The 23,068-nt window shown below is 43.1% G+C and overlaps 1 protein-coding gene across 1 annotated transcript in view; it reads left to right on the top strand.

The window, feature by feature from the left end:
- PIEZO2 (piezo type mechanosensitive ion channel component 2) overlaps positions 1 to 23,068 on the top strand; it is a 556,315-nt gene that overhangs the window by 458,402 nt on the left and 74,845 nt on the right. Inside the window, exons 39-44 of the mRNA XM_030186524.1 lie at positions 1,934 to 2,192; positions 9,109 to 9,291; positions 10,133 to 10,379; positions 11,390 to 11,522; positions 17,806 to 17,953; positions 19,750 to 19,964. Coding sequence (XP_030042384.1) covers positions 1,934 to 2,192; positions 9,109 to 9,291; positions 10,133 to 10,379; positions 11,390 to 11,522; positions 17,806 to 17,953; positions 19,750 to 19,964 — 1,185 coding nt within the window. The remainder of the gene's footprint in view (positions 1 to 1,933; positions 2,193 to 9,108; positions 9,292 to 10,132; positions 10,380 to 11,389; positions 11,523 to 17,805; positions 17,954 to 19,749; positions 19,965 to 23,068) is intronic.

Here is a 23,068-nt window from a genome sequence, read left to right as displayed (position 1 = left end):
TTAGTGCATGAATGTATCTTTAAAATTTCACTAACCTGTCAATATTCACCCCACAGCGTCAGCGTTTTTTAAAATGCTGATTGCTGCGGGGAGAACTAGCCCCAGATATTCAGTGCTGGGCTATGTCCAGGCAACCACACTGAATATCCAGGGCTAATTCAATGGTGTTAGCCAGTGGAGTTTATGCGGGTCCCAGCCGATATTCAGCTAGGATCTGCATTTAAAAAATGGCAGGTCAGTGCTTCCCCCCCCCCCCCCCCCCACTTGATCTCTCTTCCCACCCCCTCATACTCAAAGCATCCCCCCTCACAATCCCCCTCCCACTTCCCCCAAAGGAAATAGAAGGCTACCGCAACCCCCCCCCCCCCCCCCAGCTTCATAGACCTTCCAGGTAGAGAATTACATGGGGACGGGGACCCACGGTAACCGCAGGGTTGGGGATGGGGAGGGGACAGATCCCACAGGGATGAGGCGAGGATGGGAACAGATCTAACAGGGATGGGTAGTGGGGATGAGGACAGAGCCCATTGGGATGGGGACAAACTTTATCCCCATGTCAGTTTCTACTTTGAAGCCTGTTAATGAACTAGGCTGTTATTCATGTTTGAGTGATGCAGATGGTGGTTTTTGATTTTTTTTTGAAAAACATGCTGGCCACAACTAGCAAAATTTGCATTGGGGGATCCTGCACATTCCTGCTACCAGCACATATTCTAAGAAGGCATGTTCTATTGCAGGAAGGACTGTGGAACACAGGAGTGCTAGACTGAATTCTGAAAATGTTGATGAGTTATTCATCCATAGATTAAAAAATCTTAACAGTGCTTTATAGGGTATATTTCTCCCTCGCTAGGGCATACAGAACTGGTTGTATTTTGTACCCCTGGACATTTTAACAGGGTGGATTAGGATTCCTTGGGGTAGTAGAAGTCAGCTATTGTTGTGGCTGGAAGGATAGAGTGTGGTGGTGGTGGTGGTGGGGAGGGGGTTTACTATAGTTGCTCATTGTTATTATTGTTTTTTATTTGTGATTTATAAACAACAGTTGCACAGCATATTGTTCCTTTTTATACTTTAATAAAAAGATTTAAATATAAAACCATATTTAGATGAGGACACAGCCAGCGGGGATGGGGCAGGGATGGAGACAGGGCCTGCGGGGACGTAACAGGGACGGAGACAGAATCTGTGGGATGGAGTGGGGATGGAGACAAAACCCAAGGGGATAAGGCAGGGACAGAGACAGACTTTGTCGCCATGTCATTACCTGGCGAAGTCCCTGGTGGTCTAGGAGGAAGTCAGGCAGGAGTGATGCCCACTCACTCCTGAATGGCCATGGCCTGCATACCAAACTAGCTGCTATGATCTCTAGCCACAGCCTTGGGGTATGAAGCCTGAAGCTCCCTAAACCTCCAAGCCACCTACCCTTAATAGGCCATTATAGGATCAGCAGTCACAATTCTAGAAGGTTCCCTATTCACTAAAAAGAGGAACATGAATCCTGCTGGTGCTAAGGCTCACAGTTGAATGGTGCTTCCTACTGAACCACAGCTAGGAGGCACCATTCAGCTTTGATCCATAGTGTCAGCAGGAGGGCTGTTTCATCCCTCTTTCTAGAGAAGAGAGAACCCTTCAAAACTGTAAGCATTGATTTAAAGGATTGATGGGTCAGAAGGAGCATCGTGAGGAAGAATAGATTCAGGGGTGGTATGGGATGGGGTGATGAGAGGGGAAATCATGATTTCATAGTGGTTTTGAGGTGGGGTTTTCTATATGAAAACTTAGCCTGCTAGTGATTTCCAGCTAAGTTTAGGCACCCACATCTAAGCACCCTAAATCTAGACAGCCAAAACTTAACCTTATCTGTGAAGTCTTCACTTTTTTTTGAAAATGCACGTGTATATCAATAATAAAACCTTGTGCTAATTTACAGGATGTTTCATGATGAAGAGCTGGAGGATTCTGAGAAATTCTACAAAGGTCAACCTCGTGTCCTTCGTCTCATTTATTCTCTGTATAATACATTGGTTGCCCGATCAGAAATGGTCTGTTACTTTGTGATCATCCTTAATCACATGATCTCAGCTTCAATGATTACTCTTGTGCTTCCCATCCTTATTTTCCTTTGGGCTATGCTTTCTGTCCCGAGGCCTAGCAAACGTTTCTGGATGACAGCCATTGTCTACACAGAGGTAAGTTAAAGTCTTCCCTGAATATTTTTAGATGCTCATAAAAACAAAAAATGAATGAACAATATCAATCAGGAGTGAAATGGGAATCGTGGATTGTGTTTGGCTATAAGATGCTAGATAACATGGAGGGGGATAATCGAACGGGGGTGCCCATCTCTAAGGATGGCCCTGTAAAGGGGCGGGGCAGCGGGGCAACCCATATTATCAAAACAAGATGGATGTCCATCTTTTGTTTCGATAATATGGTCGGGGATGCCCAAATCATGAAATTTAGGTCGATGTTAGAGATGGTCGTCCCCGGTTTTCGGCGATAATGGGAAGCAAGGATGCCCATCTCAGAAATGACCAAATCCAAGTCATTTGGTTGTGGGAGGAGCCAGCATTCGTAGTGCACTGGTCCCACTAACTGAATGGAAAAAGCCCTTCCTGATCCGGAAAGGAACGGACATGCATAAAGGAAGTTGCATGCAAATGAGCTGCTTGCTGTTAGCTCATTTGCACACGATTTCCTTCCTAAGGAGAGGAAGTGAGGAAGTTGCATGCAAACGAGCTGCTCAATGTTAGCTCACTTGCACACGATTTCCTCCCTAAGGAGGGGAACGTCCAAAATGTGGATGTTTCTGGGAGAAGGACATCCATGCCTTTGCTATGCCTCTGACACCCTCTTTATTTATATTTTGGATCACAAGTAGCAACAGTGGAATTTGAACCAACCACCTCTAGATTGCAGCACCAGTGCTGTAACCACTAGGCCACTCCGCTACTCCTCCATTCTACTCCACTCCCTTGAAATTTGGCTGTCCCTGTGGGGGGGGGGCAGTTGAGGACGTCCAAAATGTTTGAAAGAAAGACGTCCACGCCTTCGTTCTGCCTCCGCTGACACACACATACCTCCCCCCCACAGGGACCTGCATACTTCCACCCCCCCCCCCCCCCCCCCACAGGAATGGCCAAATTTCAAGGGAGTGGAGTGGTGGAGTGGCATAGTGGTTAGAGCACTAGTCTTGTAATCCAGAGGTGGTAGGTTCAAATCCCATTACTGCTACTTGTGATCCAAAATCCAAATAAATAAATAAAGAGGGTGTTGGAGGCATAGCAAAGGCATGGATGTCCTTCTCACAGGGACAGAGGCATAGCAAAGGGCATACTCTAAAAAAAAGACAAAAGTTTTTAAAGTTGTTTTTTTCACGGTGGGAGGTGGTTAGTGACCACTGGGGAAGTCAGGGGAGGTCATCCCCAATTCCCTCCAGTGGTCATCTGGTCAGTTCAGGCACATTTTTGATGCTTGGCCGTGAAAAAGAAGGGACCAAGTAAAGTCGTCCAAATGCTCATGAGGGACGCCCTTCTTTTTTCCATTATTGGCCGAGAATGCCCATCTGTTAACTACACCCCGCCTTCGGTACACTGCCGACACGCCCCCTTGAACTTTGGTCATCCCCACGACGGAAAGCAGTTGAGGACGCCCAAAATCGGCTTTTGATTATGCCGATTTGGGCGACCTTAGGAGAAGGACTCCCATCTCCCGATTTGTGTCAGAAGATGGGTGCCCTTCTCCTTCAAAAATAAGCAGGACTGTCATCTTCAACTTCATCATAGCTTAAATAGGTCATAAAGAACAGCAATGACCAAAGTAAGGTGTCAACTTTTTAATTTTTTTCTAAGAAATATTAAAATATTATATAAAATAAGAAAACAGAAAAGAGGAAATATAAATAGCACTTTCCTTGTATAACGAGATTTAATTTTTGCAATTTGTAACATGTTTTGCAATTTGTAACTGTAAGGATCATGCTTTGAGATTCCAAATCAGTCAGGTCCATGATTGTGACAGCTCACTGTTTTGAGAGGTTTTTCATAGCCATGTATGTGAAAGGAATAACAGTTTTTTTTGGTCACATATACTTTATATAGCACATGTATCATGGTTACACAGTTTAACACAATTTCAATAGGATAATAAAATTGGAAATCATTCTTCACTGTATACATATCTCTGAGTTAGCACATGCTAAAAGTTGTTTTGATTGTGAGAAGATATTAGTCCTATTAAGTTCAATCTACTCTAACCCTCATTGCTTGTCTTGTGATGCTCCAGAAGGAAGTAGAATCTGTAATGACTTCTGCATTTGACTTTTACTGTCATTATTATTATTAGCAATTGTTTTAGGACTGCACAACATTAGTTTTTTTTCAGATCTCAGGAGTATGCATTAGATTTAATAGTTTAGGGGCTCATGTTCAAAACAAACAAATGTCCAAAAAAGCACCATAGGTTGGCAGAAGCACGTTTTTCTCTCAGAAATATCCAAGTTGCGATTTTCAACACCCTGATTTTAGACATATTGCTGCACTGTTCATCCAAATTTCAAGGGGGCATGTTTTGGGCAGGGCCTGGGTGGTACATGGGCGGTGGCACCAAAAGATAGACATTTTTCTGCAATAATGGAACAAAATGAAAATGTCTAGAGCCAAAATTAAGATGTTTTTGGCTAGATCTGTTTCAGTCATGACTAAGTGACCAATAGGTGCCTTAAATGACCATTGAAGGGAATAAGGTATAACCCCCATTACTCTCGCAGTGGTCATGACCCCCTCCCAACTCCCTAAGATATAACAGCGACAGTGCATACCGGGCTCTATGATGGCCTAGTAGTCAGGTGCAATGAACTGTTGAGAAGGGGACCCAGGCCCATATTCCACTCTAACTGGTATACGTGATGGAACATGTGAGCCCTCCAAAAAACACTAATGTACAGTAGGTATTTTTCTACTCCTGGAAATACAATATATAAGGGGGAAATGGTGATATGTGTACCCGGGACATTTTATTTGAAGTCCACTGCAGTGCTCCCTAGACTGCCCCACTGCTCTGCTGGGATGTCTGTGTGGCCGGTTCACTCAGTTCTTGGACATTTGTAGCAAAATATCTAAAATCAGACTTAAATGTTTTATCAAAAATACCCCTCCAGGTTTCTCTTCCTTTTTTGCTCCTTCAACATTTTCCAGAAATAAGAGTTTGAGCTGAATCCAATTGTTTGTAAATTGTTATAGATTCATGACTTCAAGAAAGGCCAAAATGTTGTGAAACTAACAGACTTTGAAGTTAGCTTTCAAATTTATTTTTAACCTAAGTTTGATACAAAGGAGAATCTTGAAGTAGAGGTTTCCAGAGTTTTGAAAATGCATTATACTTCCGTCATCTATGAATACAACCTGAGATCTGCACAAGGGAAAAAATTTGATTCATTTTTGGACTTTTACTCTGTTCTCACAATTTTTGGATAGCTGGTTCATTTCATACATTTGTGTTAATAAAACATTTAACAAGCATTAGAACACTCAGTGCATGCAAGTTGACCGTGAGGCTCATATTCAAAAGAGAAAAATGTCAAAAAAATGCCATAAGGTGGTAGAAGAACATTTTTTTCTCAAAAACGTCCAAGTTGCAATTCTTGACATCATGATTTTTGACATCTTGCTCCACAGTTCATCCAAATTTCAAGGGGGCGTGTTGGGGCGTGTTCTGAGTAGGTTATGGGTGGCACCAAAAAATAGACATTTTTCTACAATAATCAAACAAAATGAAAATGGCTAGGGCCAAAATTGGCTAGACTTCTTTCAATCACAACTAAGTAGCCAAAAGGTACCCTAAGTGACTAAATATCCACTGAAAGGATTAAGGCATAAACCCCCTTACTCACCAAGTATTCATTCAGCCCCTCCCACCCTCAAAAGCTGTGAAAGAAAGAGTACATTCCAGCCTCTATGACAGCTTCAAATGTTATGGTCAATCCTATTAGAGAAGCAAGCAGGTCTTTGGAGTAGCTTAGTGGTCAGTGCAGTGGACTGTAGAGACGGGGGCTCAGGCCCATATTCCACTCCAGTGGTGTAGCCAAGGATGGGCTTGGGTGGCCCCAGGCCACTTTGGGCTCAGGCCCACCCAGTAGCAGCACACCTATGATGTGGCTTGCAGGGATTTCCAAGTCCCACCAGTTGAAAACTCCCAACAACTGTCCCTCCTGCATACCTTGTAAATAGCAGATCTTCGCCTGCAACGAGCACCAGCTGATACATTCTACTCACACCAGCCCCACAGCCTTCCCTCTGACGTATTCCTGCCTATGCGGAAACAGGAAGTTGTGTCAGTGGAAGGCTGTGGGGCCAACATGAGTGTATTAGTTGCTGCTCACTGCCAGTGAAAATCTGCTATTTAAAAGATATGCAGGAGAGGGGGAATGTTTTGAGAGACCATATAGCATGCAGGTGAGAGGAGAGACCAAATCACCTGTGGGATAGGGCGAGGCTTCTGCCCACCCATCTTGGGCCCAGGCCCACCCAAAATTGGGTGTCTGGCTACGCCCTTGCTCCACTCTAACTAGTAACATACTAACATAGTAAGTGATGGCAGATAAAGACCTGAATGGCCCATCCAGTCTGCCCAACAGTCACATTGAAGATTAAATCAGCAATGAATATGATATTATATTCTTGATCATGGTCTTTCTTTGGTGTTTCTGGGACATAGACCGTAGAATCTGTTTGGCTCTGTCCTTATATTCCAACTACTAGAGTTGCCGTCAAAGCCCACTCCAGCCTATCCAAATCCATCTTATCATTTGCGGAACACAGGCCATAAAAGTCTTCCTAGCACTGTCCTCATGTTCCAAATTTCTGGAGTTTCCGTCAAAGCTGTCTCCAGACCATCCTAAACCAGATCGCCGTAATGTGGGACTCATACCATACAAGCCAGCCCAGCACTGGCCTTAGTTGATACAGCCAGAGTTGACATCTAAGCATCACTTGACATTCAAATGCATATGCAGCCCTTTAAATTTTGTTTTTTATACCATTCATTTTCTGCACTTGTGGTGGAACTTGTGAGCCCTCCAAAACCCACGAAAAACCTGCTGTACCTACATATATGTAACACCTGAAGGCATAATGGCTATTGTAGTACTGTATAGTTGAGTACAGTCAGGGCCACCGAGAGACAAAGCTGGACCTGGGGCAGGGCCACCATAGCCACAGCCACCACCCCTCACTCAGGGCGCAGCCGCCCTGCCCCCCTCCACTCGGACTGCCGCCACCACCCCCTTATCATCCTGCATCTGTTCCTCCCTCGGTCTGTCACTCTCCTGCTCCTGTGTGCTGGGACCCATTTTATTGTGTTAATGCAATCACCCGGGTCCCGACACACAGGGGAGAGACAGACCAAGGGAGCAGAACTTTCTGCCTGTCTCCGGAAGCCTTGCTGGTGCTTGGCCCCCCCTTGCCCCTCCCCCTCTCAGTGGCCCTGAGTACAGAAGGTTTTTGGTCGGTTTTGGGGGGCTTATCATACAATATAAGGGGGTAATGGTGAGATGTGTACCTGGGACCTTTTATGTGAAGTCCACTGCAGTGCCCCCTAGGGTGCTCCACTGCTCTGCTGCTCTGTGTGGCCAGTTTACTAAGAATGCTGACCCCTTATATATCCCGATGGCTTGTCTTTGTACATTTTTCCCTTAGATGTATTTTTTGTTTGTTTGTTTTTCAAAAATGGTCCTGTGTGCACTAACAGGGCAATTCTATAAAGGAGTATCTATTTTTAAGTGCCAAGAAGGTGCCTATTTGAATCCTGTTCTATAAAAAAAATGTGTGCACCTAGATGACTCAAAGACACACATAGATTATAGTGTTCAATAATTTACATGCAAAATTGTGCACCCTGCCTGGATTCCACCCATGTGTTCCAACCTTCAAACTACATGACATCACATTTAGGTGCCGTTTTAGAGAACAGCAAAAATCCACTAATTAATTATATACAGCTTTTTCCAAGACCTTTGCCAAAAACAGCAATGAGGAAATTGGTCTATAGTTCTCAACTTGATTCACTCCAAGAGATTGATTCTTTAGAAGAGGTCTAACAATCGCTTATTTCAAAGAGTCAGGGACAGAACCTTCGGACGAAGATTTGTTAACTATCTCCACAAATTTCTCGACAACAGTGTGCTTCATCGCCTTCAAAACTGAAGGAGAACAATGATCAAGTGAATAGTCACAATTATTCACGATCATGTAACTCCTCTTCTTAAAAAGAAACATTGGCTACCTGTAACCCATCACATTACCTATAATATCCTTACCGTGATCCATAGAACCTGACATCTTCAGGTATATAGATGATATATCACTTCATACCATATGTAATGTTAGCTGTTAATGTGGAAATTAGCATGCATTAACTGCAAAGGACTGTATTAGCTGTTAAAATGTTAACATCTATCTCAGCTTAGTAACCTTGGGCCCAATAACTAGCACTCACCGGACCCAGTCAGTGGATAAGGCTGCTGAAAATGATAATTGACTGACTCGGCACTGTAGGAGCAATTTGTCCATGGACCTGGTGTCATCACGGCCACCTAAATGTGGCGAGCATGTTATACATGTAAGTGGAAGGCATGCCCCACCCATGTGAATGCCCTCCTTGCATTTACATACTATGCCAATTACGCAAATCCTTAATGCTATGCAGGTATTTTACATTTACACAGGCAGGATTGCACATAAATGCGAGCACCTGTTTATAGAATTTGCCCTTCATCTGATTAGTCCCAGTATGGTCCAGGAGTGGGGCTGTCAGAACCAGAAGTTGCACAGGTGCAGCTGATATTCAGGTATTTTACTATCCTAATGTACTTGGATAGTTATGCAGGAACTGGTGCTGAATATTGATGGTAGCCAGATCATTTTCAGTGGTCAGTCTATACCTGAACTTCTAGTGCCGGTATCTGAGTATTGACCAGCGCTGAATATCTGGTATAGATTTAAATGTGTCTGAATTTGAGGTTGAATGCAGCATTTAAATATCAGGGAATTTGTTTAAACTGTGTTATGTTTTGATACAGTGTTTATAACATATTATATTTCTGTACAGGTAACTATTGTCATCAAGTATTTCTTCCAATTTGGATTCTTCCCTTGGAATAAAAATGTGGAAACATACAAAGACAAACCTTACCACCCCCCAAATATCATTGGTGTTGAAAAGAAAGAAGGATATGTTCACTATGACCTAGTTCAGCTCCTTGCATTGTTTTTCCACAGATCCATTCTAAAGGTATCCACATTTTTTTGCATTTACTTATCCTACTTGTGATATTTTTAAATAGCCTCTCTGTTGCTTATTTCCAAAAAGCTTCCTTGCAGCCTGTGTTTATGAGAAAATTCTTATGAAAATGGGGCCATCTTGGTCTTTTGATTCTAACTGGAAATTTTCCAACATTTCTATCATATGGATAAGTGTAATGGGGCCTGAAGAAAGTACACTAAGAAACATTGTTTGTAGTTTGCAGAGTTTATTTCTCCTCCTCCTCCTCTTCTCTCTCTCATAGTAAAATGCCTATAATGTCATTGTAGATAGAGTTCCAGGTCAACTCTTGAGTGAATGGGAGCTGAGCCTCCACCAGAGTCTTGAGGAAAGCGCTTATATTAATTGTATTTCAGAGGCACTCCAACTCTCAGATCAAGCCAGTAGGAATTGTTAAAGAATATTTGTCTATGGCATTCTCACTCACAGACACTACAAAAGTCAAGAATCCCAACATAAACCACATTGAAGAAGAAACCCGAAGGTATAAAATAGATTGTGAGCCCACTAGGGATACAGAGAGTACCTGAATATAATATATGTAAACTTCTTTGGTTGTACCACAGAAAGGTGGTATATCAAATCCATAACTCTTTAATCCACCTGACGAGACTCAATCCCTGGTCCCACATACAAGGATGTCCACGTGGACTTCAAAAGTATAGTTGATATTATAAGCAATTGTTCACCCCTTAGATCAAGAATATATGCTTGTAGCAGGCCATTAGTGGTTGTATTTTACATTCCTTCATAGTAGAATATCATGAATATTGTTAGTTATATCTTTAGTTATTTTATCCCTGTGTGCCAGTGCCATGGTTTATGGGATGAAGACGATGGTGAAAGTTGTACAAGTAAAGATGAGTCTGACGATGAACTCTCAGAGATGTCAGGAAGAGATTCAGTTGCTTCTTTAAAGTCAGTGAATCTGGCAGCATCTGTGGAATCCATCCATGTGCACTTCCCGGAACAACAGACAGCGATCAGGAGAAAAAGCTCCAGTGGTGGCTCACAAGTTTCACATAGGTCCAGCTTCTCCTCACACAGGTCTAAGAGAGGTAGGTGTCACAGAAGAGCCTTAGAGCCATTCTGAACTCCTGTTTTACTGTGCTTGATAGTGTTCAAATCAATTATTTACAGAAATTAAAAATACCTGGTGAATCCCAAACAGTACAAATAGAGTTAGATTTGAAGACACATTGAAATTGTAAATGACCAGCCCTCCCAAGAACAAATAAAATAATATATCCATACTTCTATTAATACAAGCGTATAAATGAATAATCCTTCCTAAGATTAAAAAAAATGCACATCTAAATAAAAGAACAAATTATCAACATATAAATAATGAAAAACATACTACAAATGTTATTAGTAGTATTAGTAGTAGTAAAACATCGTAAATAGTGCTGCCTATGTCAGGACTTCCTCGATGAAACAAAAGAACTATCCAGTGCCGTTGAGATATTCGCTAGACTTAGTCTCTACATGATATCATGTTTCACTGCTCTAGTGTCTTCAGGAGACTAAACTACAGACAACAATAACAAATTAACCTATACATCGTACACATCACCATACAATACAATAATACAATCTCAAATCCTTTTACCGTACACAGTTCATTTATATGGTCTAGGAAAGGGGTAATTTTTTTTTGTTACATTTGTACCCCGCGCTTTCCCACTTATGGCAGGCTCAATGCGCTTACATGGGGCAATGGAGGGTTAAGTGACTTGCCAATTTGCATAGCGTGATTACCTTTCTTACCAGAACAGAGAATATCTTACCTATTTCTTTTAAAGTTTGTTGATTAGTTCTGCTAGGGTGAAAGCTCTGATAATTCTTGATTTTGTAGCTGTTCTAAGCGCACATTTCAAACACGGTTGAAATCTCATTGTTCAACCTGTATGCCAAAAGAATTATGATAAAAGAATTTCTCAAGAAAGGTGTTCACCTGTGTTGTCCTTTTGCATAAATGTAAATATCTGTAAATAATATTATCTAATCCTTGTTCTTGGGTCTTCGCCTTTGTTTTTCTTTTATCTACATATGTTCACTGGTGTAGGGAGCACAAGTACCAGAAACAGCAGTCAGAAAGGAAGCAGCATAGTGAGCATGAAACGGAAGTCCAGGAAGGAGCTGCTGTTGGAGAAACTAAAAGAACAGCTTATAATAGCCAAAGCATTTACCATTAAAAAGTGAGTATGAGATTCCACTTTTTGCCAGAGATCGCTGTGCCGGAATGAAATGCATAATTTATCCAACAAAGGCCAAAATTCAGACTGATAGCAGAAATTGCATACATATCCTATATAATAAAACGCACCTCCAACATTCTGAAGCTGACTGTATGGCTGAGGCATTCCTGCTCTCTGTATCCATCTCCTGAATTGACATCACATACTTCCGGTTTCGTCACAAGCAGAAGTGACCAACCACACGAGGTGCATTCTATTAAATAGGATTGGTCAGTTCCTTGAAGCACAGCCAGAGCTCAGCGTCCTGCACAGTAACGCTCAGACACCAGAGAGAGAGAGGGAGGGGGGCCTGACACCAGAGAGGGGGGGAGGTATCTCTGTCACACACACACTCTCTCTCTCACACACTCTCTCTCACAGTCAATGTCTTTCTCTCTCACTCTCACACACTGACTCTCACACACTCTATGTCTCACACTGTATCACATTCACTCTCTATGTGTCACACAGTCACTCACACACTCCCTTGGTCTCATACACTCAGTCTTACAGAGAATCACACACACATTCTCTCTCTCTCTCTCTCTCTCTCTCACACACACACTGTATCTGTGTGAAACACACTCTCTCTCTCTCATACTGTGTCTCACATATGCACTTGCACACACTCTCATTCTCACACACACACTCTCTCACAGACACACTCACACCCAGACTCACTCTCTCTCTCTCACACACACACACACTCACACATTCACTCTCTCTCTCACACACAGTCACTCTCACATACACTCTCTCAACACTCGAGGAAAACCTTGCTAGCGCCCGTTTCATTTGTGTCAGAAACGGGCCTTTTTTACTAGTGAATTTTATAATGTATTTATTTTGATTTCCCTTCACTTAGGCACCTGTTTTCTAAAGTCTGGTCTTTTTTAGCACTTTCTGCTTGTTAAATGCAAACATTAAGCTACAGTAAGTACAAAGGCTGTGAAGTAACTGTCGGGCACATGCAGTTATCACATAGAACTTTCTTTACCATGCATTAAATGTAGTTTCAGTTACCACAGATGCATATTGCTTCTTAACAAGGTGGTAAGTGCCCCTAGACTAACAGAGCAAGTGAGAACACATGGTAAAGTACTGTGTCAATAACTGCAATTTTCATACCTGCAGCCTGCCCAATTCCTGTCCCCTAACATGGCATGCAGTTAGCACACAAATTTGCACACACTGTCCAACATGATAACAGTTACTGCGCTCATGCACTAACAGCATGTTCTAATTTGCCCATGAGTAGCTTAGTGCTCTTTAGACAACAGGCTCCATAGTTTTATTATTTGTCATTGGGGCTGATATTCAGACCATGGGAAGTAGCCAGGCTGCCTCCCACGGTCAGCACTGAGCCCAGATATTCAACGCTGAGCCATTTCCGGTAACCAGCATTGAATATCTGGTTTATTTTTGGCTGGTTTTAACTTAACCGACCAAGCCGATTCTCAGCGCTGGCCGGTTAAGTTGGAACCGACCAAAGATAGGCCTGCTATTGATGCGGCCAAATGTGGCTGACAAACTTAGCCGGCAATACGCTGAAAATCGGTGGATAGCTGGTTATATTGCGTGATATAACCAGCTATCTGGTAGGCACTAACCAGAAATATTCAGCGGGAGACTGTCAGCTATCTCTCTCTGAATATCTCTCTGAATATCGGCCAGGTGCTGTTCCTGTCCAGTTAAATGGTTTTGAATATCTGGGGATTGTCTTTTCTATGCTGAAATTTGAGATATTTTGAATGACTATTTCTGTCCTGCTTTTCTCTGTTTTGTGTATATGGGGGGTTGATATCCGTGGTGATTTAACCAGCCAGAAACAGCTGCTGGCTGGTTAAATTGCCTGCTTGGGGCTAACCAATTATTTTCAGCAGAACTTAACTTTACTGGGACCGGTTAGCGCTTAAAACAAAACTGGCTGTTGTGGGGGCGTTCCGGGGGTGCAGTCAGCACTTGGCCAGTTAAATGTTGATATTCAGAACTTAACCGGCCAAGGTCATCACATAAATAGTACAGCATAAAAGTCAATCCTATCTTTATGCGGTACCCCTTAGCTAGTTAACTGCTGCATATCGCACTTAACCAGCTATGGTGTTGCTGGCTTTGGAAACCTGGAAATTCAATGCCAAGGCCCACACGTGGTCTGGCATTGAATTTCTAAGTATAACGCAGGTGATGGTCAGCAAAACACTGAGTGCTGCTGGTTAAATATTGACCCTGTGATATTTTGGTGGCCTTTGTACTCTGCATAGTTACCCAGCAGGCTTTCCTGAACATTCAGGGACTGCTTAAATTTTGAGCATGCCTATAATTATCTCAGGTTCAATTTTTCCAGCATTTCTAGAAATACATTTTAAATAATTTGCAAATTCAAGTTATTCCAGAACTTGAGGAATTTTTCACATTACACATACTATAGATAATTCCATTAAACATTTTCTTCCTGGTGATACCTGCAAACGAGCCTTCTCCAGAGTAGCCCCCACACTCTGGAATGCACTGCCTGAAAGGCTCCGCTTAACACAAAACTATCTCTACTTCAGGAAGCAGGTGAAAGCTTGGCTGTTCAAAAAGGCCTTTAATGGCAGAAGTAACTAATGTGTTAGTCTCATTCACACACAAACAAGGAGTGACTCGGGCTACACATATTGCAGCAAGGGTGTGTTTTTCCACTCCTACCCTAACTGAGATAATATTTAACCATCTCTCTGACTTCATGTACAACTTTCTTTAAATCAGTCACCTTACTTTCTAACTCCTCTTACTCTCTTACCTATCTATATGTTCCATCTTTGCTTTACCCTTCACTATCAATTATGATGTTCAATTACATATTGAGGCATATTTTTGAAGCACTTAGACCAGGGGCGTATCTGCGTAAGGCCAAAGGGGCCTGGGCCCCCACAGATTTCGCCCTGGCCCCAACCCCCGCCAGCCGAGGTCCGCTTCCTCCTGCCTTTAAAAATATTTCTTCCGCTGGCGGGGGACCCCAACCCCCCGCCAGCCAACCCGAAGTCTTCATATTTCTTCTTCGTCCGACTCCTCCGTGGCCATGCTGTAAGTAACGCTGTTGATTGAATCCAGTTCGGAGTCTGACGTCATTAAGGCTAACACACAATCTCTCCACTGCAAAACACTATATACACAAACTTGTGCAAAAACACACTCATAACCTTACCAAACCATAACAGCACTAATTCCAAGGTCAAGACGAGCTACAACCTTATGCATGGAATGGCAGCACTATAATTACACCGGGCTCTAAAACACCAATACACTACCTAGTGAAAAAAACAGAACAAAAAGGGCTGCAAATACTACACGCTAGAATACTGCACCTTGATCACACATGAAAAACACATGACACAACAGATATGACACAAGGAACTAGAAATAAAAAGATGTGAAGGCAAAATACTGAACTGGAGAGTTACCTCAAGAAGTCAGACTCGGCATGCAGCAATACTAGAGAATTTGAAACTTACATGCAAAATACCACAGATGCACATTTCCAAAAGCTGACATATTCCAATTAATAAATTCTGAATAAAGTACGTTTTTCTACCTTTGTTGTCTGAGCATTTAGTTTTTCTATTCGCTTTGGTCCCAGTGTCTTCTTTCCTTTTGATATTTTTTCACTCACCATGTCCACCATCCTCCTGTGTCCTTATGCATCCTGTCTACCATCTGTAGCCCTGTCCCTATCCTTCCTCCAGTTTCAGCATCTACCCACAAAGTGTTCCGATCCAGCCCTTAAATTCAGTAGGTTTCCCTCCATCCATATCCAGCATTTCTCCTCACTCCTCTGCCCTCCATCCATGTGCATCTACTTCCCCTGCCTTCCCTCCCCTCCATCCATGTCCAGCATTTCTTCTCTCTCCCTTCCCCTCCATCCATGTGCATCTCTTTCCTTTGTCTTTCCTTCCCACCATCCTTGTCAAACATTTCTCCTCTCTTCCCTGCCCTCCACTTCATCCATGTCCAGCATTCTCCTCTCTTCCCTCCCCTCCATCCATGTGCATCTCCTTCCTGTCTCCCTCCCCTCTGTCCATCCATGTCCAGCAACTCTTCATTCTCCCCTGCCCTCCCCTCCATCCATCCATCCATATCCAGCAATTCTCCATTATCCCCTGCCCTCTCCTCCATCCGTATCCAACCAATTTCCTCTCTCCCCTGCCCCCACCATCCTTCCATGTCCAGCAATTCTCCTCTCTACCTTGCCCTTCCCTCCATGTCTAACGATTTATTTTCTCTTCCCTGCCCTCCCCTCCCCTCCCATCCATGTCCAACGATTCTCCTCTGCCCCTCCCCTCCCATCCATGTCCAGAGATTTTCCTCTTCCCCCCTACTATCAATGCCCAATGATTCTCCTTTGCTCCCTATCCTCCCCGCCCTTTATTTATACCTTTTATTTTAAGTTGCAGCAATGGCAGTGAAAAAGAAACAGCCCAGCAGGCTCACCTCCAGCCTTTCCCTTCCCTCTCAGTGTCCCACCCTCAAAGAAACAGGAAATACACCATCAGAGGAAGGCGGGACACTGAGAGGGAAGAGAAATGCTGGAGGCGAGCCTACTGTGCTGTTTCTTTTTCACTGCCACCACTGCAACTTAAAATAAAAAGTTTAAATGCAGGGCAGCAGGAACGGAGAGGAGGGCTGTCAGGGAGCTGAGGGCTGGCAGGGGGACTGAGAGCTGCCTGCAGCTGGGTTCCACCGGCCCTGCGTTTGGGGGGACACTCCTGCCTATCCTGGCTCCAATAGCAAAATGATTGCTGCAGCCGTTTTGACTGCAGAATCAGAATGGGCGGGAATAATTGGGCATCACTTCTGCCCCAATGAGGCCACTAGACCACTAGGGCTTCTAAGGTAAGCCTGGGGAGGACCTACGGGTGGTGGGAGGGTGGTGGTTTTCATCAGGGAGAGCAGAGAGTAATCACACTTTTTTCATTTCAGCACTGGCATTTTCGGCTGAAACTGAAACAGCCAAAAATCTGGATTTTGGCGCCAAAGCCAAAACTCAAACTGAAATTCGGTTTGCCTCTAGTGTGCACATTTAGTTCATGAACAAACCTTAAAAATTTTAATATGCACAAAATTGATTTAGTATGTATTTACTCAGGGGTCCTTTTACTAAGCTGCGGCAAAAGGAGGCCTGTGCTGGCATCAGCACGTGTTTTTTGATGCATGCTGAGGCCTCCGTTTACTGTTGCAGGTAAAAGGCTGGGGGTTTTTTTTCCAAAGAGATGACCTTGCAGCAAGTGAAGTACTTGCCATGCAGCCATTTCGGCAGAAAGCACTTACAGCCACCCATTGAGGTGGCAGAAAGGGCTCCTGCGCTAACCCGGCGATAACCAAGCAGCACACGGCACTGCACTGCCAGATTACCACCGGGTAAACACCGGTGCTACAAAAATTAAAATATTTTTATAGTACTGCAAATGAAGCACGCTGGGGGTGAGAACTTAGCCCAGAGGTACTTCCAGTTTAGCGAGCAGTAAAGCCCACATTGTGCTTACCGCTGCTTAGTAAAAGACCCCCTTAGGAATTAATATGCATAAAGTCAATTTGCGAGCATTAAACAATTCTAATATGGGTCAACATTAGTTATTAAATATATGAAGAAAATGAAAAAGTTGAAAATATCAGAAAAAATGTTTCTCTCTGTGCACATCAGTACTCTGCACTTTCAGAGAGCAGTTTTATAAAGTGGTGCCTACTTACAGCATATTCTATAAAGAAAAGGATGCACATACTTGTCTTTATCAAACACCAGTGTAACAGGTCAAACACCTGCCTAAAATTAAGGTACAATCACTTACACTAGACATTAGTTTTCCATAGTTCTTCTGTTTCTTTGTTGGTTACTCAACTTCAATCATTCAAGACCTTCTAATAGGAATGGATGATTGTTAGGGCTTGAAAATCAGTAGGCGACAGATATTTTCTTATTTTGTCTTCTTTTATTTTCTTTTTCCATCCCATCCCTTCATTTGCAGACTTCATATAAAACCGTTTGATTGTTTTCTTGATTTTACTGTATTCTAGTTTGTTAATATTGCATAATAGTTCTCTATTTTCCTTGAAATTGTTCAAATGACTTTAACATGAAAATGTAAATAAATAAAATGAAAACTTGCCTTCATCCACCTTTCTTCTACTGAGATGTCTTAATATTTCCCTGGTTTAAAGCCCAGATATAGTGCAATAATGATCATTGATCTGACATTTCTTTTTACAGAACCCTCCAAGTGTACATTCCCATCAGACAATTTTTCTACAATCTCATCCACCCAGAATACAGTGCCGTGACGGATGTATATGTACTGATGTTCCTAGCAGACACAGTGGACTTCATTATCATTGTGTTCGGCTTTTGGGCTTTTGGGGTATGTCATGAGAGTCTTGTGCTTGGACACGAATGGCAGTCTGTAGGTTTAATTTATTATTAACTGACTTAGGGTCCAGCCTAGTGACTTGGTGACAGGTACTGTTTATTGCCATGCAGAGAGTCCCAGGTCAATACCTGGGTCAGGTCTTCTGCTCCTTGTGTTGCTTGCAGTTGAGTATGCTACAAATACAGCATTCCAGAGCCAAAGGGCGCCATGGTCATTGCTTAAAGGTGATATCTGGTGGTCATATTTAAGACCCCTGATTTCATGGTTCCAGAAAGAGTCTCCATGCATTGCCCTCAGTCAAAGACCATCACAGCAATAATCTGGCAAGATGTCGAGGACAAGGAGGTATAAAATAAGGAGGAAAAGTCCCAGGTGGTTATGAATGACAGCTGGGCTACTGTTAAGACGTGTTAGTTTACTGCTAACCCCAGTTGTAAGTCACTAGCCAGCTCATTTTCGAAAGAGATCGCCGGCCATCTTCTGACACAAATTGGGAGCTATCTCTCAGGGCCGGCCAAATAGGCATAATTGAAAGCCGATTTTGGCCGGCCCCAACTGAACTCCGTCGTGGGGATGAACAACGTTCACGGGGCGCGTCGGAGGCGGGACTGGGGCGTGTTTATCGGCCAAGGAGAGATGGGCATCCTCGGGCGATAATGGAATAAAGAAGGGCGTCCCTGGCGAGAATTTGGTCCACTTTATTTGGTCCCTATTTTTTAGGTCCAAGTCACAAAAAAGTGCCCAGATGACCACCGGAGGAAATCGGGGATGACCTCCCCTGACTCCCCCCAGTGGTCACTAACCCCCTCCCACCCTAAAAAAAAACTTTTAAAAACTTTTCTTCCCAGCCTCTATGCCACCCTCAAATGTCATCGGTCCATCGCAGCAGTATGCAGATCCCTGGAGCAGTTTTAGTGGGTGCAGTACACCTCAGGCAGGCGGACCCAAGCCCATACCCCCCTACCTGTTACACTTGTGGTGGAAAATGGGAGCCCTTCAAAACCCACCCAAAACCACTGTACCCACATGTGGGTGCACCCCCTCACCCCTTAGGGTTATGGTAGTGGTGTATAGTTGTTGGGAGTGGGTTTTGGGGGGCTGAGCCCCAAAGGTAAGGGAGCTATGGACCTGGGAGCATTTTATGAAGTCCACTGCAGTGCCCCCTAGGGTGCCCGGTTGGTGTCCTGGCATGTCAGGGGGGCCAGTGCACTATGAATTCTGGCTCCTCCCACCACCAAATGCCTTGGATTTGGCCAGGTCTGAGATGGCCGGCTTTGATTTCCATTATCGCTGAAAACCAGGGCCGGTCATTTCAAACCCAGCCAAATCCAATGCATTTGGCCGGCCCCAACCGTATTATTGAAACAAAAGATGGTCGTCCATCTTTTTTGAAAATACAGTCGGCCCCGCCCCTTCATGGCGCCATCCTCAGAGATGGGTATCCTCGATCGAAAATGCCCCTGTAGGTCTCATTGCATCAAACAGAAGCTGTGCTAAAATAATATGTTTTAACGTTAGCACACATTGATAACTTCCTGTCTAAGTTAGAAATACAAGGAAACCAGGTCAAAAGTAGCTAACTAAATAATTGTCTTCTGTCACCTCCACTGCATTCAGTGATATTGATTTTGTCTTAAAAGGTCAATGATTTTGTTCAGTTTCTTACATGAACAGTATGAAGAGAACATGACTAGAATGAATAGCCCTGGTGCTGCATGAAGGTTCATGAACTAAAGATGATCTTTGCTCCCACGACGTAACATATTCTTTCTGTCACATATGCACAGAAACACTCAGCAGCAGCAGATATTACTTCCTCACTGTCAGAAGACCAGGTGCCAGAGGCTTTCCTAGTGATGGTACTGATTCAATTTGGGACCATGGTGGTAGACCGAGCACTGTATCTCAGAAAAACTGTCTTGGGAAAGGTCATCTTCCAGGTTATCCTTGTATTTGGTATACATTTCTGGATGTTCTTCATACTGCCCGGTGTGACAGAGAGGTAAAGCATTCAGGGAATATCAAATGAATTGACTGCCTATTTTGTTCGCTTTTGTTGCATTTTGCTTTGGCTAGATATATTACTCAGCATTGTCGTCGTTACCATGTTTACTTACAAAGAATGCCACTGTGAAGGCCATGGCCTCCCAAAAAAACCCTTGCAATTCAAACTTGAAGACTTCCCACTCTCCGGTATTAAAACATTATGAAAATTAGGAACTCTGACAGTGATGCAACATCATCTTAACTTCTGAAAGAAAAAAAGTTCTCCAAAGATTTTAGGCACCCAGAATGCTGTAAAAGGGGTTCTTACATAACATTGTAAATGTTTTGTGATACACATGTTAATACTTTATAAGGAAATACCTGTGTGTAGACTGTATGGTGAGATTCTAAGTTGAGAGCAACCATTCAAGAAACCAAGCTTAAATAACGCTTAAAATATAGGAAGGTTTTATGCAGATTAAGGAGTGGTCCCGATTATAACCACACCACAGCAAATGCTTGAGTTTGATTCCTCATCTCTACATATTTAAACAAACTATAGTACTGCAGCAAAATAATATCCCTACTCCTGTCTCATGCAGGAAAGGAAATGCTGTGACTGAGAATTTTATAACTGCAGGAAAAAGTGCCAGAGTTATTTTCTAAGGCTGCTAATAAGTATGGAATTGCAAAGGGGGTGTACACTTGAGTGGAGCACAGTTGGGACATCGGCACTGGGCTGATTTTCAAAACAGAAAAACGCCCAAAAAGTGGCATAAATCTGCATTTGGAGGTTTTTCTCAGAAAAACATCAAAATTGGTATTTTCGAAACAAATTTTTAGACATTTTTCTATGAAGATCCTCAGAAGTGCGTTCAAATAACAAGGGGTGTATCATGGACATGTTAAAGGCGGGATCTGGGCATTCCTAATGCTTGGATGTTTTTCTGCCATAATGGAACAAAACAAAAACATCCAGGGCTATAAGTTGGACATTCTGGTCTAGACCTGTTTTCTTAACAAATAAGGTCACAAAACAGAGGGAAAACAGCATACAAAAGCAACCAAACAAACAGAAAAAGTAAACACTGGGCCTTCAGGAATGAGAAAAATGCAATCCTTTATTAATGATGAATACCCAACACGGGCCGTGTTTCGGCGTACAAACGCCTGCATCAGGGGTCAAAATACTCTTCTAGGTCAGCTAATTAGCTAGTAGATAAAGATGATTAACAGGTTATGTTCCCCGGTGGTTGAACAGCTCATAGATAAAACGCCTTCAGCCGCATATGCGTTTTATCTATGAGCTGTTCAAACACCGGGGAACATAATCTGTCTGTTAATCATCTTTATCTACTAGCTAATTAGCTGACCTAGAAGAGTTTTTTGACCCCTGATGCAGGCGTTTGTACGCCGAAACACAGCCCGTGTCAGGTATTCATCATTAATAAAGGATTGCATTTTTCTCATTCCTGAAGGCCCAGTGTTTACTTTTTCTGTTTGTTTTCTTAACAAATAAGCCACAAAATAGTGCCATAAATGATCATTGGAGGGAATCAGGGATGACCACTTCTTACTCACCCAGTGGTCACTAACACCCTCCCACCCTCAAAAAATGTGATTAAAAATATTACTTACCAGCCTCTATGCCAGCCTCAGATGTTATAGCCAGGTCCATTAGAGCAGCATGCAGGTCCCTGGAGTAGTTTAATGGTTGGTGCAGTGCACTGTAAACAGGTAGACCCAAGTCAATACCTCCCCCTACCTGTCACACTTATGGTGGAAACTGTGAGCCCTCCAAAACTCACCAGAAACCCACTGTACCCACATATAGGTGACCCCATCACCTATAAGGGCTATTGTAGTGGTGTACAGTTGTGGGTAGTGGGTTTTGGGGGGTTCAGCAGACAAAATAAAGGAGTAACGGTGAGATGTGTACCTGGGAGCATTTATATTAAGTCCACTGCAGTGCCCCCTAGGGTGTTTCATTGCTCTCCTGGGATGTCTGTGTGGCCAGTCTACTAAGAATGCTGGCTCCTCCAACATCTGAATGGTTTGATTTTGTGTGTTTTTCACTTGGACATTTTTTTTTTTTTTTTGAAAATGGACCAAAAAGATAAATGCACAGAGCACAAAAACATCTAACAAATAGCCATTTTAAAAAATAGACGTCTGTTTTGAAAATGGCTACATTTCCCACTTGAATTCTGGATGTTTTTAACAAAACGTCCAAAGTTGGACTTAGAAGTCATATTGAAAATGCCCCTCCATGTTTCCTATTTATGTTCACAACTTAAAAAATACTATGGGCCAGATACTAAATAGGTCGCCAAAGTTTGGGCACCTAAATTTGGGTATGAATCCCAGATCAGTACGCAAACTAATGAGTTAATGAGACAATAACAATCAATAATTGGTGTTAATTGGCACTTATTTGGGTTTACATGCGGATCTGCCCTGCACTATGTTCTATATAATGCTTGTCTACATTTTATAGTGTACAATTCAAAAGGAGGTGTGGCCATGGGAGGGGCATGGGTAGTTCAAGGCCATTCCCAGAAATTAGGTGCAATGTTGTAGAACAGAGTCACTTATACACCCCAAGTGCCACTAGTTGCGTGCCAGCATTTAAACCAGGTTTCAGCAGGTGTAAGTGCAGCACCCATAGGGCCCCCTTTTACCAAGCTGCGGCAAAAGAGTGCCTACGCTGGCATTGGCACATGTTTTGCACGCACGCTGAGGCTCCCTTTTACCGCAGTGGGTAAAAGGGAAGTCTCTCTTTCCTGCAGGAAATGGCCGCGTGGCTATTTCAGGTACACTCCGGTGCTACAAAAATAAATATATATTTTGTAGTGCCAGATATGACAGCGCGCTAGGGGTGGGAAGTACTGCCGGGCTGCTGTGCTAACACAGCTGTACTTCCTGTTTAGCAAGAGGTAAGCCCTTAGTGAAAGGAGCCCATATTTAGGTGCGAGATCTGCGCTAAACTAGTGTTCTATAAAGGACGTTTCTATGTTTATTGTAATGTACTATATGCTGTCTAATTTGAGAACACGTCTAGGTGGTATACAGTTCACTAAACAAGTCCAAAAAGAAGGAAAAGATCTCCGTAACAAATAG

The sequence above is a fragment of the Microcaecilia unicolor genome, chromosome 1 (genome assembly GCF_901765095.1).
Source record: "Microcaecilia unicolor chromosome 1, aMicUni1.1, whole genome shotgun sequence".
Taxonomy (NCBI): Eukaryota; Metazoa; Chordata; class Amphibia; order Gymnophiona; family Siphonopidae; genus Microcaecilia; species Microcaecilia unicolor.
This window is presented reverse-complemented; position numbering and strand designations above follow the sequence as displayed.